The sequence below is a fragment of the Drosophila mauritiana genome, chromosome 3R, assembly GCF_004382145.1.
Source record: "Drosophila mauritiana strain mau12 chromosome 3R, ASM438214v1, whole genome shotgun sequence".
Classification (NCBI taxonomy): domain Eukaryota; kingdom Metazoa; phylum Arthropoda; class Insecta; order Diptera; family Drosophilidae; genus Drosophila; species Drosophila mauritiana.
The window spans coordinates 21694505-21709999 of record NC_046670.1 but is presented as its reverse complement, the minus strand read 5'-3'; the positions used below and the strand labels follow the sequence as shown (position 1 = coordinate 21709999).

Genomic DNA, 15495 nt, shown 5'->3' with positions numbered 1-15495 from the left:
AAAACTTAACCGACATTTGATCTGTCAACGTGCCACAGGAGCAGCAGCCGACTTAGTCCGCGGAATCTCTGAACACTCGAGTTGCACCGCGTATCCTGTCTTAGCATCCCAGAGTGCTCAATTCAAAATCGATCCTTTAAAATAATTGCAACGCGGTTTCTGTGCTTTGCGGTCAGTGAGTTTTTCCAGCGGCATTTGCAATTCGCTGTAAGTTGTGATATTGTATATATTGTAATTATTGGATATTCAAGTGAAGGCACATGTGTAGCACTTCCTTATAAAAACATATGTTGGGTGTTTCGATTTATATTATTCTATAAATAAACATTATTTGAAGACTTCGAGATTCTTGTAAATATAGCCTTAAATTAAATTTAAAATAAATGTAGGACATTTTTAAATATGTATACCGCACACTCAATCAACACTTTGCCCCAAAAAGTATGCAAAGAAAACCAATGCAATTTGTAATCGCTTTTGATCTGGGAAAAGCCCTCGAATTCAATTCATTTTCAATCGCTTAGCAAGAAGACAAAACCAAATTTGATTATATAAATTGCCTGAGGCAACAATTGACATATGGCAACATCACCAGCTCTCATCCAAAAACGTTCCAAGTCACAGACGAACAATGCTAGAAGACAAAAGACAAGCCTCAATCAAATAGTAATTAAATAAATAACAACACGCCCGAGAGCAAAAAATAGCAGAAAAAATGGGATCACACATAGGAAATCCAAAAGCCAAGGACAAGCATATTAAATAAACAAATCGGAGGACAATTGTTGATTGATGTTGGGGCAAGTTATGGGCTGCTCCGGATGGAAGATGGGGAGGATTCGCCCCTCCAGGGTCGGTTTATGTTTACTTGCAGAATTGATACACATGTCGAATTGAAGAAAAACAAGGCAATGGGGTCTCGACGACAAGGGTCAGCCGCATTAAAATGAAAATGTAAGAAAAGAAAACAATGGAGCTGCGGACGGGATCTGGGAGCAATGAGGTGGCGAAGCTATCTCTTTATTGCCTAACCGCCATAAATTGGCGCAAAGAAGTTAGCCACTTCATTACCTGAACGTAACTTAATTAGGAGGGCTTAGAGGGTAAAGGTGAAAGCATGGGCGCTCGCCCCTGGCAGGGCTTTCAATTTAAAAAACCGTTTCAATTGCACGCAGCTAATTTTGCGCTCGTTTTGAGTTTTAGCTTCATCTTTGGCTCCACCATAGGGATCTGTCTGTCGTAATTTGCCACATCAGCTAAAATTGCTTTGGCTTTCTCCGTAAAGCTGCAAATTTGCTTATATCCCTTTGGCCGCCATGTTATGGCCTTCTGCTTCGGCAGCTAAGGAAACTTTGCCAACTTTTAAACTTAATTAGGCGGGGGTCCTGCGCGGCTGCTCCTTTGAATTTCCGTTGCATTCCGCTTGGCGGTCAAAACTAATCGCCGCTGCGGATATGAGAAAAGACCAGCAGACCAAAAGAGTTATGGGCCAAAAGTGGCATAAATTCATAAACAGATAATGCCTGAATCTCATTTGCGGCCAAGGGCGCATTGTTGCGCTGCGTTGTCGACGACAAACAAGATTTTATTGCGGGAATGGAAATAATAGTGAAAGGTGTTGACACTTTTCACAAGACCATGTTTTGTCCCCATCAGATTTACGATTGGGTACGCCGTGGCTGCGCTGCTCCTCGTTTTGTTGTCGTCGTGTTGCGGTTGATAAAGTCTAACAAATGTGACGATTTTCCGCCTATTATCTCGCGGCCATAGCCTTTCGCACAGCGGCACTCATAGTCATTGCTTTTATTGTCCTGCGTGGAAAGTGCACAGCTGCCATCCATGGTGCTCCCATTGTAAATCAAACTTGGAGGTCAGGCGCTCCCACGGGCCTTTTGCGGTCTTTGGCGAACCTGTTGCATGATTTGTGGCCCTGTTGCACATGCACCCAGCGAATTTATGACCGGCAACGGTGCGTATGCGCAACATTTTGGAGCCACGCCGTAGGCTTCGATTAATTGATTCGTCCTCTGTTTGCACATAATTATGTGCGGCGGCGAGTTATGGCACTTAAGCCCTTCCTCTAATGGAAAATTGTCAGAAAGTTAATTTGCCTAGCCAAACAACAAGTATCTGGAGGCGGTGGGCGTTCTTAGCTAGACACTACGCGCTCCGGCTGTCAAGTTTTCCGGCGGAAATGCAGCCACGTTCCTTCATTCACGACGTGCACTCTAAATTGATGGCACTGACAGCTCCACAAAGCGTTGACGACTGCCATTGACTGACACTGCTATTCCGCTAATGGCGGAATCCTTCCAGCGAGAAGGAAGGATTCCCCCAGCCAGGATAGTTCACTGGTCCGGTCGCGGTTGGATTTTTTGGGTAATTGTTCTTGGCTAATTGTGGCATCTGCGGCGGGAATTAAGCCACTCATTTCATCTCATCGCGCGGATCAAATAATAACTTTTACGACGCGACCTGCAAGGCCAGCAGAAAAACCCGTCGCGTCTGCTGCATTTGGAGTTGGCCAGGCACTAAGGATCAAGGACCAAGGACCTTCCGCATGACCGCCGGCGGTGGCATCAAACTTTTTGCCACATTTTTCGGCGTTCTGCAGGCCATTTTTAAGCGGTCGTTTTTCTTGGTTTCGTTGACTGTTTGCCACTGCCAAATTTTCTGTTGCCATTTTGCCGGGCTGTCAACGCGTCGGCATTTGTTTGCCGTTGACATATTTTGTGTTTGGGCCGAAATTCCACGTCGATTGTTTGTTTCTTTATTTTGCATAAATATTCGTTCGCATTAGGGTGAGTTTATATTCCATACAATACATAAATTTTGAATTATAGATATGGTATTAGTTACCACTTGTTTGCTCTTAACACTTTAATTCTAAAGTTATTTTCATAAATGTCCTTGTATTTAACTGCCGTTTTGGTCCACCCTAATTCCCCAGCATCCTTGTTTACGAAAGGCGACAACTGTCGCCGCAAAGTATGCAACGCTTTGACACACAGAGAATTGGGGAGCGAGTGCTTAAAATTCTATTCGTCGCCTGCTCACTTTGTCTTCGCTGACTTTTTTGCAGCAGCAGCAGTAGCAGCATCCAGACGTGCCCCATCCCGTGCCACGCCCACAGCATCACAATGAACTCCCTTCACGCCCACCTCCTGCTGCTGGCAGTTTGCTGCGTCGGCTACATCGCCAGCTCCCCGGTAATTGGCCAGGATCAGCGCAGCGGCGACAGCGATGCCGATGTCCTGCTGGCCGCCGACGAGATGGCCGACAACGGAGGCGACAACATCGACAAGCGGGTGGAGCGGTACGCCTTCGGTCTGGGACGACGGGCCTATATGTACACGAACGGCGGACCGGGCATGAAGCGCCTGCCGGTTTATAACTTCGGGCTGGGCAAGAGGTCTCGTCCCTACTCCTTCGGACTGGGCAAACGCAGCGACTACGACTACGACCAGGACAACGAGATCGACTACAGAGTGCCGCCAGCGAACTACTTGGCAGCCGAGCGTGCTGGTAAGTCCACTGTGTTCCTCCCTTCATCACACACGCATCCTTTTAATCCTTGGGCTTGCAGTGCGACCTGGACGACAGAACAAGCGAACGACGCGTCCGCAACCCTTCAACTTTGGCCTGGGCCGACGTTAAGTCAATGCTGGCCCCATTCTCCCCGGATGGCGCACTTATCCAAATCCAGCCGTGCGCCATTTGGCTAGGAGCTCATCCTAACTAATGTTATCTAAACAGCACTTGCAAAAGCTCTCAGACTCTTCTCCAAACTTAAGTCACACATTCGGGAGGCAATCTAAATCTAAATGTCCGCGAATCCACACGAATTCTTTGCACGCCCCTCGTCCCACAAATATTTATTGTATGAATCGCTAGAGCCAATGGTATTTATGTTAAGTTCTTCAAATCGATGCGTTTAACGGCAGCCTCTAAATAATATATGACAAATGGCGAAAAAATCCAAAAAAAAAGAAAATAAAGGGAAAACAGAATGAGAATGAAACTGGCGTGTGCAATTATCAAGGAATACATATAATGTTATACGAATCTATTATATATGCATATTCAATCCAATTTACAGTACTCCATATATGTACATTTTAAAGGGGCATTAATTAATATACACGCGGATTTAAACTTATATACTTGGGGCAATCTCTCTCAGAAAGAGCGACACGAGTGGCATTCGTTGTGGTCGTCGGCGGAGGAGCACGAATAGTGGGTAAACTACTGCATACTAATATCGGTGTAACTAAGTGTTTGACAAAGTGATTACTAATTTAACTATATAATTACAAATATGTAATTGTTTTGTGAATACATACCTACCCGAATAAACATAGGCGCAGCAAGTCTGCGTTAGCAAATACACTTGAATTTGACTTTTAATTGTCTTTATTCTTCAGTTCCTTTTGTGGTTTCCAATAAAAACAATCCACTTAGTTTTCATTCTAAAATATTAGTTACATTTTTCGTTTGCAGCATATACATGTTAACTTATCCTAGTATTTTACATTGTTAAGACGTTCTTAGATTATCTTAAACTACTTCTAATTGTCTCCCAAAACCTAGCATGGTCTAAGAATTTATGTGACTATTTTAAAACACAACACAGAATGGGTATAACATTAAACATTTAACTAAACCTAAAACATGTCGATCTGCAGCTTGCACAGAATCGTATCGAAGGCGTAAACGGATGAGATGAACGTGTAGGGACTGTAGCGGATGATTCCGAAGTCCGGCTCCAGGCTGGGCAGGGAACACGGCGTGAAGTTTATCTTTTGGCTCTTATACCGTCCGGTTGTCATTGGCGGCGGCTTGCGGGCATTTTGCTTCATCTTTTCCTTGCGGGCGACGAGCTTCTTAGTTTCACGCACCATGTAAATGGCCTCAGGGTTGGTCATGTAGTCGTGAATGATCTGGAAATCATTAGGATATGATTAAAAATCCCTTCTACCTAATTCCTTCTCTATTTATCTACCTTTCGCTTTTTGGGACAGTGTGCGAATACCCAAATGAGGGTGCACAAAGTGTTGAATATCTCACTGTCTTTGTCGCACCAGCGCAATAACATTTGGGCAATGGTGACCAAACCGCCCTCCTGGAACGTGTTCACCGTGGTGCTGTTGTAGCGGGCCAAATTTAGGATGATCCGGCTGCACCGCTCGATAAGCTGCTTATCCACCTCTGATCGAATGGCCTGAGCCATGATGCCGTAGCAAAACGTGGACATGAACTCCGAACACCACATGAGCAGGTGTGGCACAGTGCGCGAAAGACGATCTGCGGGGATTATAAATCAGGATTAGTTATGATAAGGACTAACGTAGCTGGACCACTTACCCAATCGAGTTAGCACTGCTAACGCATCTGATGCGATAAAGCGTCCGCGAAGGAACCGCACCGCCTCCTGGACTTTGCAACGCACAGAGTTTACCGCCTTTGCCTCTTGCCGCAGCTGAGCAATACGCTTTCTGATAGCCAAGAGACCCTGGTGTTTCTGGCGTCGTCGGATTAGATAGCCACGCCAGTAACGTTGTATAATCTTGGCGGCGCGCTTCTGGCGTATGAGGTCTATCATCTCGGGTGTCATCAGGGCCTGGAATCGTTTGCGAGCCATAAAGCCGCGGGCACGTGCCTGGAAGTCCGGCATGGAACGGCGGAGCAATTCGAAACAATTACGCTGCTCAATCATTAGACGCTTGCCACGGAACTTTTGTTGCAAATGGACTGTAATAGTCCGCAGCTGGACAAATTCCTGGCGTGCCTGCTTCATGCTGCGATTAGCACGGAATTTGCGTTGCACCAGGATCACAGAGGATTGGATTAATTGATAATCCTGTCTCGCCTTTAGCATGGCACAGCGAGCACGGAACCGGCGCTGCAGCACTATGGCAGCCACTCGCTTCGTCTCGAATTCCCTGCGCTGCTGCCGCATCAGTAAAGATGCTCTGATAAATGCCTGCATAAGTCGCACCTTGCGGATGGTGCTTAAGAAGATCTCGCGTTGGCGACGAGCCTGCACTGTGGCCCGCCACTTCCGTTGAATGCTCAACGAACTGAGCCGAATCCTTCGGTAGCCCGCTTTGCACAGCCGCATGTCGCGTATACTGCGCCACCATTTCTGCAGGCGGATGACGGCCTGGCGCTGTTTTTGGTAGACTTCAATCTGCCTTCTCATCTCCAGTTTGCCGCGGTATCGTCGCTGCACTTTGATAATGGCTTCCCTTTGCTTTTGGTACAAGACCACCTGCTTTTGCATTGCCTTCTTGGCTCTATATCGGGTTTGAGTGGTAGTAGCTGCCTGTTTCAGCTGGGCGTAACTCTTCAACTGCTTGATCATGCTCAGACGAGCTCGGTACCGTCGTTGCAGCGTTATAGCTGCTTTACGCAGTTGTAAGAAACTGTTCCGCTCCCGTTTGCTAAGGAGATGACTACGCCAATGCATCTGCAGGCAGCTTACAGCAGACTGAGTGCCGCGGTACTTGGCTCGGATGAACCGCATTGATTTTTGAGCATGGAATCTGCGCTGCAGCTTTATGGTCACCTCGCGCAGATGTAGGTACTCCTGCCGCTCCTTTCGCATCTGCAGCAAAGCCCGCCGACGTTGCTGGACTACAAGGGTAACCTTTTTCAGCTCGAGAAACTCGGCTCTTTGCTTTTCCATTTCGCGCTTGGCACGGAACTTGATTTGAATTAGTTTGGTTGTCGATTGGAGCTGAAGGTAGTTCTTCCTTTCTTGATGCATTTGCAGTGTGGCTCTCCAGCGCCTCTGGACATTGATGATGCATTGGCGGGTTTTTAAATAGGCATTGCGATCCTGGATCATTTGTTGACGCATGCGGTAGCGTTTTTGAACAAGTATCGAAGCATTACGCAGCCTCAGATAATTTTCCCTCTGTTCGCGCATTTTAATGGTTGCCCTCAGTCGCTGTTGCAGGCAGATAACATTTTTCCGCAGGGAGTAGTAGTGATTACGTTCTATTCTCATCTGGATTGTGGCTTTCCTGTAGGCCTGAACTTTAAGAACGCTGGAACGAAGTGCCAAATAATCAGAATTGCACTTTCTCATTAAAAGCTTCGCTCGCCAGCGTTGTTGCACATTTATAGCTGCACGCTTTAGTTTCTGGAACTCCTTGCGCTGCTCCAGCATACTCCACTTGCTTCGCATCCTGCGCTGAACAAACATGATGAGGTCCCTCTGGCGCAGGAACTTCTGACGCTGAACTTTGCCCAACTGATAGCTCCGCCATTGCATTTGAATATAACTGGCAGCTGCCTGTTGTTTTTGCGATCGCTGAAGTCTGGCTGTTTCCGCCGCCGCCAATAGTTTTTTGGCAAAGAGGCGTCGCCGCCAGATCCGCTGGAGAAAGATCGCAGCCTCTCGGAGCTCCAAGAACCGTTGGCGGTATTGCTTTCCCAGTTGTTGGGCCCGCCACCAGCGCTGTATGGTGATAATGCTGTGATAGCTCTGATATAGCTGCTTCTGGGCCAAATACCGCCGGGTGAACTTTTGCAGGACTATTGCGGCCTGGGTGCGTTCCGCCTTAAACAACTTCACATACTTTCTCATCTGGTGGCCACGGAACACTGCCTGAATGACAGTAGCGGCCTGGTGGCGACGCATAAGCTCTTTGTGGCGGATGCGACGGTGAATGACAACGTACAGCCAGTGACGGCGCCACCATTTCTGGAGCACCGTGGCCGCCGCATGGAACTTGGGCGAACGGAATTTGTAAATAAGTTGCCAGAGCAGGGAAAGCGTCTTCTCACGATGCCCGTCAACGATGTCTTGGGCGGCGATGTCGCCGCCTAGCTGGAAGTTGGCCTCACCGAGTGCGCCCAGAGCTAGCTTTACATTGAAGATCCGCTGGAGGCGAGAGATGGCTGGCACCCTCAACTGGCGGGTTAGATCATCGCGCAGTAAAATTACCTCCATGACGCGGGTAAGTCTCACGCCATCTCTCAAGTCCACAGCCAAGTTGTTGAAGGCATAATCGAACTCGTCCAAAAATGTTTGGCGGTGCTGGAGAACGTAGCCGAGGCGGCGCAGTTCCCGCGTAATATCACCAATGTTGGCAAGCAGCTCCGACGAGAAGCGCAGCAGAATATCTTTGGTCTCCTTATGTGGCGACTTTTTAACAAACAAACAGGGATTGTGCTTGACGATGCGCTTCTGCTTAGCTTGATCGAGGAAAAGCAGCAAGAAGAGGATTTTCTGCAACGAATGCTTCTTAATGGTTTCCGCGTACTCTTCGGTGAGTGTGTATGCCTTGCTGTACCTCTGCTCCTCACACTTATTCCGGAACAAGCGATTGAGGATAAAGGTGCTGAGCCCAACAATGTCTCGATTAGACTGCATCTGGATCTTCTCACCGAAGACCACCTCCAGTCCAAGGCGCAGCCAAAGGGGATTGAAGCAAAGCAGCAGCTCAAGTATGGTGCGTTGCATAACTACGTCCAGGTGAAGATTACGATCGCTACGGATGCGCAGCGCTTGCTTGTTGACATAGACGGCCACTTTGGAGCATGGCACGCGCATCTGCTCACTGAAGAATAGCTCCACAGCCGCCTTACGAAGCGTCTCAAGGCGGTACTTCGTTAGGTAGTTCATAGACTGCTCCTCCTTGGTGGGTGCCACCACGAGCTCCTTGTTGCGCACCTCGTTAAACAGCTTACCAACGTCTACTTTGTTATTTAAATCTGCGTCCAAGTCAGCGGGTATAGAGACAAGGGCATTTAACCACTTTTTAAAGTCAGCTTGGTGGCGATCCACAGCCTGTTCATCCAAATACATGGTAGAGGCCAGAAATGGATCAATTGTGGTAGTTGCTGCAAATGGATCCGGGTTGATACACGTTTGCATATACAGCTCCGAGTCGTAGAGCTTGACGGAAGGCTGAACGCTAGTTTCCCTGGCCTTTCGTGGTGTGGCGGGCTTCTTCATCAGTGACATGGTTTGTGCCAGCTTAAACTTCTTGGATTGGGCGTGTGGCCATGCGTGGGCACTACTGCTTCTTGCAGATGCATTTGCCGGCGCTGCACTTCTGGGCAGAGTAGTGTCCTCAACCCGTTGCTTTTTAGGAGGGGAAATGGCTATAGTTTCATAGCGGTATAGTGATTCGTTGCTAGGTGCATCCGAAAAACTCAACTCATGAGAGCGGCGCTTGTGAGGATTCTTCACCGGACTTCCCTTCACCGACTTCCGACCTACTTCATGGAGGTTAAAACGACTGGACTGAGCGAGGATCTCACTGTGGTTGAAAAGAAACTCCTGCTGACCCGCCAAGCTAGCCTCGCTACTAGATGAGCTATTCAAGTCCTTGGCCTTTATCTGGATCTGCTGCTCTTGGTAGTATCTATTCTGTTCGATCGAGCGGATTTTCATTTCATTTAGATTAGGCATAGAGCCTTGAATGGCATACTTTGTTTGTGGCGATAGAAGTGACAAATCTTTCATGGACTCGGAATACTTTCGTAAGGGTGAACCCACCAACTTGATGTCCCTCTTCAGGTCGTGTATGGCACTCTTCGTGGGCGTCCTAGGTGGACTTGGTCCCTCCTCCTCATGAATACAGGCCAGAGCTCTGGTGTGTGTGGCATGCACAATGGTTGTGGTCTTATTTAGGGGCGTATGCGGTTGTCCATCGATCCTGGAGCAGTCCAAGGTGTCCAACGAAATGTTGATAGTCTCGGAATGCTTCACATCGAACGTTTTGTTCGTGGCAGGCTGATCTTCTAGATCATCTGGGGTGATTCGACGCGGGCGCATATCATTGGCACATGGTTTGACATTCCCTTGAAGTGTTGGTGTGGGCCAGGCGGCCAGATTGTCCGGCAAAATGGTAGCTTGTTCTTTGCCACGGGTTTCGGTGAGAGGTGTGAACCGCAGATTGTCAATCACGTCGAGTAGGTTTCCTGGCGTCATAGGGCTTAGATTTTCCTTAAGACTGCGAGGCTGTGGTGATATGTATACGGGCTCCTCTTGTGGAGTCTTGTATACATTCTTCTCGACAAGAGGAGCCTGTGGAGGTGGATGTGGACGGGCAGCATGACGCGATGGAGCAGTCACTCGCCATGTCTGCTTGGATGGAGGCGCTGCTGTCGCAGACATACGCCTCTTTTGCTGCACAGCAGCTGATACCACGCTTTTCATTGTCTTACCAGCTCCTGTCGGCGATTTCAGCTGCAGGGTCTTGCCGACAGTCGGGAATTTGCGCGGGTTCTTCAGGTAGAAAGGTAAGAGATACATGCAAAAGAGGGTAAGTAAAAGGGGTGGCAAATGCATTTTTGACTGACCTTGACCGGCTGGTTGCTCTTGGACTTGAGTATGATCATCACCTCCTTCCGGAAGTTGCGGTTGTCTACCAGCTGCAGCGTCTCCTTGCAGGCCACCTCAAGGACGGGGCTCCACACTAGCTCCATGGAAACCTCATCTCTTGCAGGCACCGTGTGCTCCATCCACTCCAGGCTTAAGTTGTGCTCTTCCCGAATGGCCTTCATTACCTTGACCTGTAAAACGGTGTTCCATTGATCAAATAACAGTTGCCAGGCCGTATGCAACCCACTAACCTCGATGTCGTCGTCGCTGGGATTGAGAACGCGCACCTGGCGCCGTGCTGTCTTTGTTATAGGCACATCCTCGAACTGCACTATCGCCTTGGCAGAGAAAGGAGCCATGACGACCACGGCGGGCTCGCGTCCTTCGGTGCGCTTCTTTTGCTTTAGGCGCGATGGCGTCACTGTAATCTGTAAGTACCGGGAATCCAGTTATTTCTCCGAAAACTATTGCTGGAGACCCGAAAAGAGGAATCAACTAACCTCAAAGGCGCTCATCGTAGGGAATGGCCAAAACAGAAATAACTTGAACTAAACAAAAACGGGCACGCAGCTAACTTAGTGGTCCATTAACACAGGGACTAACTGAACAATTAACACAATTAACGAACAACAATTAAACAAATTAGAGCGTCGCCGCACGAATCCAAATTCGAACTGAAATTCGAAACGAAGCGACGCCGATTCTCGATTGTTTGATTGCTAGAGCAAAGGGCTATCGAAGTATTGGATCTATCGATTGTGAAATATTAGGGGTCTTCAGAATGTTTTTCGATAGACTTAAATATATTAGGATTATGTTTATTTGTCCGCAATTTTTAAACATAAATTAATTAATATGGTGAGATCATTCTAAGAAATATTATTTTGTGTAATTTTACATAGATTGTAAGTTCTCAGATGTGTAACACCACCAATCGATATCCTCAGTGTGAACGTTGCACTGTTATAATAGCGCCAAATTCAAATTTGTATTGTCAAAGATATTTTATACGGACTTAACAACAAAGTATAGTATAAATAAAACGACACCTTTATATATGTTATTTCGAAATATTTTTTATTCACAATCTATTTACAAATTTCAACAACAAACATTAAACACAAAATCCCTCCGCTGGACCTTTCATTCTATCTAAACGAGTCTGCTAGGCGGCAGGAGGTGGTCGCTGCCCGTTTCTGAGGAATACATGCTCTTGAGATAGCCGGGAAAGGGTGTAACCGCATCGAAATCCTCGCCAACAGAATCCTCCGGTGGATCCACGGCCATGAAGGAGATGGCGAAGCCCCTCAGTGAGTTACTTTCGTCCGTTTGGAATCGCAGCAGGAGGGTGTCCGAGTTGGAGATTATGATTGGCGGCTTGTGCTTTCCGCAAAATCTGCCGTGGATGGTGTTCATTGAGTAGCCCTCCTCGGTGATCTCCAGATAATCGTAGTCGCATCGCTCCGAGTACTCAATCTCGAAGTGCAGGAAGCGGATCTTGACACTGCTTTCTGGGTCCGCCTGAATGCGCCAGTCGCAGTACATGTTCCGCTTGTAGGGCCTACTACCGTATCGTGGATGCGAGTAGAAGGTCTGTGAATGATTTGTGGCCCTCAAGTAGCCACCACACTCGGAGACAAAGGTGGCCTTGAAACCCTTTCTCTGAAGACCCGCATCCGTGGCCAGTACCATAAACATCTCATTGGTTGAGGCGATAACGGCATACGGCTCACGTCCACCGCAATAGATGCCCAATGTGGAGCTATTTTCGGAGCGACCATCATAGATAGCCACATAGTCGTAGATGCACTCCTGGTGGCTCTCCACCTCAAAGTCGTGGAATGTCAACTGTATCCGGTGGCCCAGTACGGTCTGAAAATGCCAGTAGCAGTAGATGTTTCTCGGATAATCCTCCGGATAGTTGGGACTCTGCAACACTCCATACGACGTGGTGATCTCGAACTTGCAACGCGTCTCTGTGCAGTTGTGTCCATTTTCAGCCAATGTGTATCCATTGCGGCAGCTGCACTGATAGGATCCAAAGGTGTTCCGGCATCTGTGCTGACAGCCACCATTGTTCATTGAACACTCATCCACATCTGGGAGATAGGGGTATTATAGATCATACGTAAATTAAGTTTTGTTTTCCTATCACCTACCTATCACAAACTTGGCCACAAATCCACTTCTCTGGACAGTGCGATCCGAGTAGAACTCCAGCCTGAGGACACTCTGCTCGGAATTTACCACCGGAGGCAGTTCATGACCACAATAAATGCCGATCTTCTTCAGACGATTATCCCTCATTTTGGAGTATATAATCAGGTAATCATAGTTGCACTTGGTGTAGTGGAACCGAGTGCCCTCCAAATCAAAGTGGGTAAAGTTTAGAAAGACCGCGTGATTCGGTGGCGCCACCACTTCCCAAACGCACTGTTTGGAGTTGGGATACACATCCGGATACGATGGTGAGTAGAGCGAGCCATTGGATTTGGTGGCGTCCACGACTCCTCCACAGGCATCCTCGCAGGTCTTTCCATTCGCCTGCAACTCGTATCCCGCTCGACAGCCACATTGGTAGCTACCCAAGGTGTTGATGCACAGGTGCTGGCATCCGTGATCCGTGAACTTGCACTCATCCACGTCCAGCATCAGGGCGGCTGAGAATCCCAGCTTTTGCACCGATGAGTCCGATACGAAACGGATGTACATCTGGTTGCTCCGGGTTCTAAGTGGATATTCACTTGGTTAGTGATCATTTTTCCTTTGAAAGTAACTTACTTTATATTGGGCGGCAGTTTATCTCCGCAGAAGCGTCCTATGAGCCGGGAATCGCTGTGGTTGCCATCCCGTATCTCCACAAAGTCGTAGGCACACCCGTCGTGCTTCTCCAGCTCAAAGCTCTGGAACTTCAGGGCCACCTGGTGGTTATCCGGTGCCGTGATGCGCCACACGCACTCTTTGTCCGGCATGTAGTCCAGCGGATAGTTGGGTGAGTCTATGGACTGATCTCTGGTCAGCTTTAAGTCCCCACCACATACCACTGGAAAAATTGGAAATTAAATTGTTGTTTTCCCTTGAGATGTTTGAAATTTACCCTCGAATCTTGCCTTGAATCCACGGTAACCTTTGGCTGCATTCCGGTTGACATAGTTGAGAAGCATGCGACTTGTCTGGGTGGTGATGACCTCTCCGCTGACATTTCCACAGATTCGTCTCACCAGTGGCGATTTGTGCCAGTAGCCATCTCTAATCTCCAGGTAATCCTGAGTACAATCGTCGGAGGTCATCAGATGCAGCTGCTGCAGATGCAGAATGACCTTTTCCCCATTGGTGGCCGTGATCCGCCACTCGCAGTTGGTCAGCGAGGCATCGAACTCTGATTCCGCGGACGGATCTTCCCCAGCATCACCACTGCCCTCGAATTCACTGAGTACTCCATTGCCGGAGTACACAAAGTGTGGACTCACTATGTGTCCAGAATTCTGCTGATAAGTTCGTCCACAAGAGGCGCACTTATAAAGCAAATTGGCTTGGACAATGTCTCCGCGACTAAGACGCCTCCGCTGACCCAACTCCAAATGGGTTCCGGGTGGAATCCCTATCGGTGTAATGGTATCCAGGTATGGACTCTTCGAAAACGAGTTCTTGGCATAGTGCATAATGGAGTTAAGATCGTAGGGCAGTAGAGGCAAGTCCACCTCCTCCGGCGAGAGGACATCAAAGTTGTATTCCTGACCCCTCATGATATTTCCTTTATTAATCACGATGTGCTCATCTCTGTCTCCACGGGCGTGTTCATGGTGAAAACCGATTGTGTGACCCAGTTCATGGATAATAATTCCAAACTTTTCGCAGTTACGCCCAATGGAGATGGGCTGACGTCCATTCCCATTCTTACCCAAAAACGAACAGCAACTATGGAAGAGGATATAAATTATAAATTCTCCTTAGAAGGAATATCAGACTTACCCGCAATTCTTGACAGTAAAATATATATAGTTCGCATGCAAATTGGCATCCCGCTCCACGAACTTGATGCAGGTGAAGTTCTCCCAGTGGCGCATGGCCTGCTTGAAGAGCGCCTTGTGGGCTCCGCTGAAGATGGTATCGATCTCGTAGGGTATGACCCCATAGTCCCAAGTTCGTTCCTTCCTCACGGTCACAGCTCTTCGCTTTCTCTGGATTGGTTGCCCATTTAAAGTGGGTGAGTGACTATGCTGCAGGACATCAACAGCGTCATCAGTCCACAGAAATGGAGGGGGTAATCTCCGAGCGGCTTTGTTCCGCAATTTATGCGGCTGCTTCCGGCGTCTCCTGTGTGGGTGGTTGAGATGGGCAGGGAGGGCTTATGAGCTCAGGTATTACTTACGTGCCCAAAGGCAAGCACTCCAGCGGCCAAGGCAAGTGTGTGGGCTAATTGCGCGCCATTGTGTGCGGGATAAATCGCAGTGGAACTTACCCCGAATATTGTCTGGCTGTCTTGAGTTGATGAATGCCATCCTTTGACCTCTTTGGCGGCACCTGTTGTGGTAATGCTGGAGATTGTAATTTTAGGTCGGTCCACGTAACTCCACCACTCACCAGTGGAGAATCCAGCATGCCAAAGAAGTCTTCCGGCTGCTCCTTGAAATCAAAATCGCACTCACTCTCGGGCAGCTGACTCAGTCGCCTGCCCTCGGTGGAATCCACCAGAAAAACCATCATCATCCAGAGAGCTCCCACAGAGAGCACAACTAATTTCGCTTTCATTTTCATGGGCATGAGACGCATTCCTTTCATTGCGTGGGTATTTCTGGGGGCTCGTTCCCTGAAGTTGCTTCAACCAGTTCAAAGTTCTAACTGAGCGCTCGTGGACTGCGATTGCCGAATTATACTGGTGCGCCGACAAGGGTTCCACGGATCGAGTGAGTGAGCAGCAGGTAACAGATCCCAACTCGTAGGGGAATCGGTGGACGAGGGGCGTGGCAGGGCAGGCCAGGCCGGTGCAGAATCTCGACTGACCGCTCGAAGGGACAGCTCAATAGAGGGAGAGACGAGAGCCATAACCAGACCTGATCCGACCCCTCCTCATTGGCGATTCGGGATGACCATTGTCTGCCGCCTGTTGTTTGCATTCAATGGATTTTGATTTGGGTATCCCTGCTCGCACC

General features: G+C 48.4%; 3 protein-coding genes across 4 annotated transcripts; 1 reads left to right on the top strand and 2 right to left on the bottom strand.

The window, feature by feature from the left end:
• Positions 1-4365, top strand: LOC117145457 (allatostatin-A). 2 transcript variants are annotated; one of them, XM_033311126.1, is made up of 3 exons: positions 1-207; positions 3083-3525; positions 3587-4364. In XM_033311126.1, the coding sequence occupies exons 2-3, from the start codon at positions 3141-3143 to the stop codon at positions 3655-3657; spliced, it is 456 nt and encodes a 151-aa protein (XP_033167017.1). In that variant the 5' UTR covers positions 1-207; positions 3083-3140; the 3' UTR covers positions 3658-4364. The 2 variants fall into 2 exon arrangements, with proteins under 2 accessions (XP_033167017.1, XP_033167018.1); XM_033311127.1 differs by lacking the exon at positions 1-207 and adding an exon at positions 2783-2801 and having other exon boundaries at positions 3587-4365.
• Positions 4366-4410: 45 nt separating this feature from the next.
• Positions 4411-11037, bottom strand: LOC117145453 (protein abnormal spindle). Its single transcript, XM_033311122.1, has 6 exons — positions 10843-11037; positions 10594-10770; positions 10321-10533; positions 5365-10246; positions 5003-5304; positions 4411-4940 (listed from the first exon to the last, which is right to left on the bottom strand). Exons 1-6 carry the CDS (start codon positions 10855-10857, stop codon positions 4665-4667), a joined length of 5865 nt encoding a protein of 1954 aa, XP_033167013.1. The 5' UTR covers positions 10858-11037; the 3' UTR covers positions 4411-4664.
• Positions 11038-11398: 361 nt separating this feature from the next.
• LOC117144393 (dorsal-ventral patterning protein tolloid) lies at positions 11399-15195 on the bottom strand. The gene is made up of 7 exons (XM_033309528.1): positions 14927-15195; positions 14805-14866; positions 14315-14659; positions 13440-14260; positions 13124-13385; positions 12502-13070; positions 11399-12441 (listed from the first exon to the last, which is right to left on the bottom strand). Exons 1-7 carry the CDS (start codon positions 15122-15124, stop codon positions 11495-11497), a joined length of 3204 nt encoding a protein of 1067 aa, XP_033165419.1. The 5' UTR covers positions 15125-15195; the 3' UTR covers positions 11399-11494.
• Positions 15196-15495: the final 300 nt, after the last annotated feature.